Here is a 6,560-nt window from a genome sequence, read left to right on the forward strand (position 1 = left end):
CTGTTTGAGGACACCAACCTGTGCGCCATCCACGCCAAGAGAGTCACCATCATGCCCAAAGACATCCAGCTGGCTCGTCGCATCCGCGGAGAGAGAGCTTAAACTCTCTGCTGCTGCTGCTGCTGCTGCTCCACAAACCACAACGGCTCTTTTAAGAGCCACCTCACTCCTCACTCAAGAGCTCACTCCTCTACTCAACACATGTCGTCATGGATGACAACTGGTTAATGATTTATTTATTTCAAAGAAGTTAATGGAGTTAACCTACAAGAAACGAACTACCAAAGCAGGCCATAACCTAATTTAATAATAGTGGGTTGGCATGATAAAGTAGGCTATTTAGTGAGAAACATCGTTTAGTCCATCTCATATGTTCAGTTTATGGACATATGGGGCGATAATAAACCACTAAGTGGTCTTCTCTCCTACAGCCTGAAGAATCTTTACAATTCTGAGCTTCTCTGATAGATTACAATAGGCCTATTGGCTGTCAAGCAAAACTGGGCAAAGTTTCCGATTGCTTTAAAGTGATCCTCTAATTAAAAAAAAAACCCATACTTACATGAAAGGTAATTAAATCATACAACTGTTCGAGTGCTTTCCCTGCTTCACTTTCTGCGGATTTAGAACTGTTTAGTAGTGATGGTGAGATGAAGCTTCATGAAGCATTGAAGCTTTCCAGCAAATAGGTCCAGAAACTCTTCATTTCTCGAGGCTTCATGTGCACACGAAACCACCTGATGGCCAAAGTGTGTAAGACAGGCAGCTGTGATCTTAACCATGTAATCTGTGATACATGGTATTTTGTGTCAGTAACGGCTCTTGGGAAATGACTAGCCTATAAATAATAAAATATAATAATAAAATTTAATAATAATAATAATACATTTTAAAACATGTATGACCATATAACTTATTTAGCTATATCAATATAGTGAATTTTCTAGTGGGTAGCCTATATTATGACTGTACTGTATCAAATACATGTATAATGAACTAATTGTATTGTGAATGCATCCTATGTGTATAAACCATTCATTTGGCCAAAAATTGTATTGTGGTGTCGTGTAATATAGACTAATATAATAATGGCAGGAGGGGTAATATTCGTGTACTGTGTCACTTCTGTCAAAACCTCACGCCAAGATCTGAACCACATCCCGAACCAGTCACATGGTACAGCCGGGTAGCGAGGCTTCGGGTTTCATCAATGACGTCACTCGTCTGAAACGATACAAGCCTAGATACCCATGCTTCCTGGATTACTGATACAAATAGCCTAGCTAATTTATACTTCTGTAGGCCCTATAAGAATATAGAATTGTAGCCTAACTACACCTCGCGGTGACACAGACCTCCTGTCTGTTTCTGTAAACTGACACCATTTCCCTCAGTGGAAACAAAACTTTTATTTAGGCTACTTTTAGCTATTTCACAGATAAGAAACAATAAATTGTGAAAACAGTAAAGCCTCCACTAAAATAGCATTTTAAGTCTTGTGCTTGATGTATCCTTTAGGAATTCATACTTAGGGATTTATCCAGGTTTCCTAGGCTAATTTATAGCCTACAATGTAAAATGCTGGCGCTAATAAAGTTAGCATGTTGTATTTGTTTGGAAAAGGTGTTTAGTGTGACAGTTGTTTTGTCGGTGAATCTTGTGAGTTGTAGTGGGCCCAAATTGTGTGCCGTTACCTTTGTTAAATGTTGTTGTTGTCCCCGGTTTTATATGAGAAGAGGGAAAGATCGCTAGTTGCTAGGCTAATCTATGCAATGTAAAATGCCATAGGCTTGTGCTAATAACGTTAGCATGTTGTATTTGTGGGGAAAATGTGTCCAGATAAAGACAAGTGTTTGTCTGTGAATGCTACAAGTTATAGTGATGCCAATTTGCGTACTTGTGTTTGAAATTGTCTCTATTAAGCCATGTTTAATGTGTGTTTTGAATCAACTAAACTTTACAGCACTAAACAGAAACCTCCACTGCCGACTAGCGTACTGGAAGTGTAACTGCAGAGTGACACATACACACCATTGCAGACGTAAAAATGCTCACAACAGCAAAGGCTACATGCGTAAAGTCTATGCACAACTATAAATCCCCTGTAACTTAGAAGCATCGGCACAGCACTTAACATCTACTTGTTAGATTTTGATTAAAAATGAGAACAAACACAAACAGTATTGGCTTTTTTAAAAGGAAAACTTATGCATTTATTTCAACCTGAACCTTATTTCCCTGTGTAAACTGGTCAAAGAGACTGTCAATTACACTTTTTTGACAATTGGTCCAGTATTGAGGGAGTGGGCAGCAGCTGGCAGTTGCGGGACTGGCTGCAATGGAAGCACATGGGGCAACTGAATACAGTTACTTTAGGTTCGTTAAAAGTGGTTATTGTCACCACAGGCTCAGGTTGTTTTAAGTGTCTTTAGTGTCTCTTTACCTTTCACTTGATTCAGTCTGTTTGTTATTGTGTCACTAAATGGAAGTCTGGTTCTAAAAATATCTCGAGATGTCACCTGTTGCAGTCAGACAACAGTGGAAACATGAGAGTATAATAACCAGAATAGTTTAGACAAAATGTATGTTAGTCTTAGCTGAAAGATTTTCCATGACATGGATGATTGCTTACCTGATTTCAATCATGTGGATGAGGCCTTTGAATTTGACGGCTGCTCTTATTTATTTGAGTATATGTATTAACAGCGTACCAGGCGAGGGAGGGGGCAACAACCAACTGAGGTTTTTATTTTACTCTTTTACATAGCCTATTCATTACATCTTACTAGTGCTTCTTGTTATGACACAATCCCCTTTGCTGCTGTAACACTGCTCAATACTGGACCAATTTCAAAATTTGTTGTCCACATCATTCTCTTTGACCAATTCACGCAAGGAAAATAGGGTCCAAGTTGAAAAATGCCAAAGTCATCCTTTGAAGTTTAAATCAAGACAGTGTTATCACAGTAAGATTTGCTTATCTGACGCCCCTTCATGAAAATCCCCTCTGCTGTTATTGTGTCTGAGAGTAACATTATCATTCAGGAGTACAGCAGTGTAAGCCATTTGGTCACTAAGGATATCTCATTGCATTACCAGGTCATTTATTCAAATACATTTGAATTCTGTGATGAAGGATGAATTATGTTGATGTGAGAAAATGAGCTATATATGTGGAACATTACACTCGCTGTAGCAACCACAAATCTGTTTTTAAAGCACTTGCCACCAAAGTGTACAGTCGGTATCCAAGGTCCTATCCTGTTTCTGAGCACCACCACACAGAATTAGAAGGCGAGGAAACCGACAGCGGCCAAGAAACCAACAAGGAGCCCCAAGAAGGGATCCAAAAAGACTATTGAGAAAGTTGCCAAAAAGACCACTGCAGCCAAGAAAGCACCTGTAGCAAAGAAACATGCAGCTAAGAAATCTCCTGCAAGAAAGCTGCCAAGCCAAAAGCAAAGAAAGCAGCAGCCAAGAAGAAGTAAACTGTCATCAGTTATTCCAACAAACAACAAAAGCTCTTTTAAGAGCCACCCAAACCATCCTCAAAGAGCATGTCCTTTCTTCTTTATATTGAGTGCAGGTGTATTGACATCTTAAATATCTGGCGCAAGTGGAAGGTGTATTGACATCTTAAATATCTGGCGCAAGTGGAAAGAAAAGGGAAACACAGAATTGTTTATAATAGGCTATTATTTATTTGTAACTTACAATAGGCTATAACTCACAATATAACTCACAAGAGAAGCAGCCATAGCCTGTGTTTCTCCTGACCTTAGAGCTACCAAGTCATTAAAGTCGGATGTATATTACAGATTTTTTTCTTTAACCATGTCATGTATGAGTGGACTTTGTTGTAGCTGTATGATGCTGTAGAGTTGAATCACAACTGTGCTCACTTAAACAACTTTTGTGATGAATGTCATAGTAAATAAGCACAAGAATAGGCATATAAATAAATAAATAAATCAACAGTAAAGATTAGTGAAAGTGATCACTCACTTTATTGAAAACAAAAAGTGATCAACCAGTCATAAAAGAAGAAAAAAGCAATCATAATCAGTGGTGTAATTGTTACTCATAGCTCCAAACAACATAACACAGTAAACATGATCTTAATTTATTGAAATAATCGTGATGATCCAGTGATGAATGTGCCAGGAAGAAATACAAATCTCCAATCTAACCTTAACTCTCAATATTAGAGATTAAACTGTTAAAAAAAAATAGAGAAAAGAAAAACTACTACTAACTAGTGCTTGTTATGTTATGATGTATAACAGTGTAGCTAATTTTCATCCTTATACTCAGAAATCACTTGTTTCATGCACTTGTTTCATGCTCAATGATATTTAAGTTTAGGCTGTTGTTTAAGTCTTTATCAGTTCTGGTTTATCAGTATAGTTACAGTCATAACCTCCTACACAGTAACCTATAGTAAATGTATGTCCAAAGTAAGTCATCTGTATCTATATCTGAGAGCACTGAATGGTTTTTGATCTACAGATGCAGGGCCGCCCCTCCCTAAACGCAGAACACGCGCTGTGCTTAGGGCCTCGTCTTCCATGGGGGGGCACATTTTGCGCGAGGGGACGCATTTGCGCATATGCGCAATGGATGCGCATATGCGGATGTTGATGCTGGTAAATTCTAACATATAGGCTACAGGAGGAACACAGACTGTGTTCAGTGATTTAGGTGGGACATGACTGCATCCTCTTGATATTGTAGGCCTACAGACTAGTTTTCCTTCAAGACATGTGACCAAAAATAAAAACTCTTGATTCAGTTACTGAAACTTTGAAGACAATAGGAAGAACTCTTCAGAAAAACTGGGTGGCTCTTAAGAGCCTTGAGTTGTCGGTTATTTCTCAGGACTGTTTACTTGGAGCTGGTGTACTTGGTGACGGCCTTGGTGCCCTCAGACACAGCGTGCTTGGCCAGCTCACCGGACGCTGACCTACAGAGTAGCAGGCCTAGGGTCGAGAATCATAACAGAAAACGAGCTCTTCAAATTAATGTGGGTGGCCCTTAAAAGGGCCTTTGATTTTCAGTGATAAACATTAAGTGTTTAACCTCCGAAGCCGTACAGAGTGCGGCCCTGCCTCTTCAGAGCATACACCACATCCATGGCGGTCACAGTCTTCCTCTTGGCGTGCTCGGTATAGGTGACGGCATCACGGATGACATTCTCCAGGAACACCTTCAGCACACCGCGGGTCTCCTCGTAGATCAGACCGGAGATACGCTTCACTCCACCACGGCGAGCCAGACGGCGGATAGCGGGTTTGGTGATTCCCTGGATGTTATCACGGAGAACTTTGCGGTGACGCTTAGCGCCTCCTTTACCGAGTCCTTTTCCTCCCTTGCCGCGACCACTCATTTTCACTGCTCAGATTCTTCTGCACAATAACGTGCACTGCTGAAGTCACACGGAGTTAAATACTTTCTGAGGACGTAATTGAAAGCGGAGCCGGGCCTGTTCTTCTTCTTTGGATTTTCATGACAGTTGATCATTAACTCTTTAGCGCCAACTACTGAACAACGGCATTCATCAGGGACAGCGTTGCTCCAGTCAGGCTTGTTGCTCTATAGGTCAGCAAAAGAGAAAACATTTGTACTCTGTGTGTGTGTGTGTGTGTGTGTGTGTGTGTGTGTGTGTGTGTGTGTGTGTGTGTGTGTGTGTGTGTGTGTTGATAGATAAGTGTGTTTTCTTGACACTTCAATAATGTATTTATGTAGGCTAATTGTCTTGTCTTATTTGACTGTTGGGGGATGACCTGCAATGTGCCACTAAATCACATACTTGTTCTCTTATGTGTGAAGCTGTTTTTATCAATAAAAAAAGCACTAAATTTTCTACAATTAAATGATTTTTTGCTTCTTCCTGGTTGTTTCTGCTCTGACAGTGCTGGAACCTGGGGCCTGTATCACGAAGCGAGATCAACCTTTCCTGGGTTACCCAGACCTATCCTGGGTTGACTAACCCTAACAATGGCAATCAGTATAATCGGTATCACGACGCTGGATATCAACTCGGTAACTCAACCCAGTGTTGCTTTATCAAGAGCCGTGAACGCGCACGCAGCAGACCAATCACAATCATGAGAGAAGCGCAGCGTCACTGAGCGTCCTCACAGAGCGCCGTATGTGAGGAAAAAAAGCATTTCTCGTGAGGATCAGAGATTAATTCTACTAAAATATGAGGAGGAGAAAAGCAACATTACAGAAAAGGCCAACACAGTGGCAGCTGCAGGAGGAGGAAACATGCGTGGCAACGCATAATGGGATGAATAATGTTTAGTTTTAGTTTAGATTAGTTTATTTGCACATAATGTTAAAAACAGACAGTATAAAATTTACAAGATTAAAAAAAGAAAAGTGGCGGAGAGGTTAGAAGCCACTAAAAGCTTATCAAAGAAATTCCCCTGTCAAAACATCAATGAAATCACATAATAGAGAAGAAAAAAACGAATCAGGAAAGAAGGAATAGAGGAGGAGAGAGGGAAAAATCAAGACAACACAAGGGAGCAAATAAAATGATGTGTAGGTTAAAT

At 40.1% G+C, this 6,560-nt stretch overlaps 1 protein-coding gene across 1 annotated transcript; it reads right to left on the reverse strand.

Annotated features, from left to right (window-relative positions):
• Window positions 1–3,816: 3,816 nt before the first annotated feature.
• On the reverse strand, window positions 3,817–5,445 carry LOC126408264 (histone H4). Its single transcript, XM_050073729.1, has one exon. It carries the CDS (start codon window positions 5,384–5,386, stop codon window positions 5,075–5,077), a length of 312 nt encoding a protein of 103 aa, XP_049929686.1. The 5' UTR covers window positions 5,387–5,445; the 3' UTR covers window positions 3,817–5,074.
• Between the last annotated feature and the right edge of the window lie 1,115 nt (window positions 5,446–6,560).

This window comes from Epinephelus moara, chromosome 20 (genome assembly GCF_006386435.1).
Source record: "Epinephelus moara isolate mb chromosome 20, YSFRI_EMoa_1.0, whole genome shotgun sequence".
Classification (NCBI taxonomy): domain Eukaryota; kingdom Metazoa; phylum Chordata; class Actinopteri; order Perciformes; family Serranidae; genus Epinephelus; species Epinephelus moara.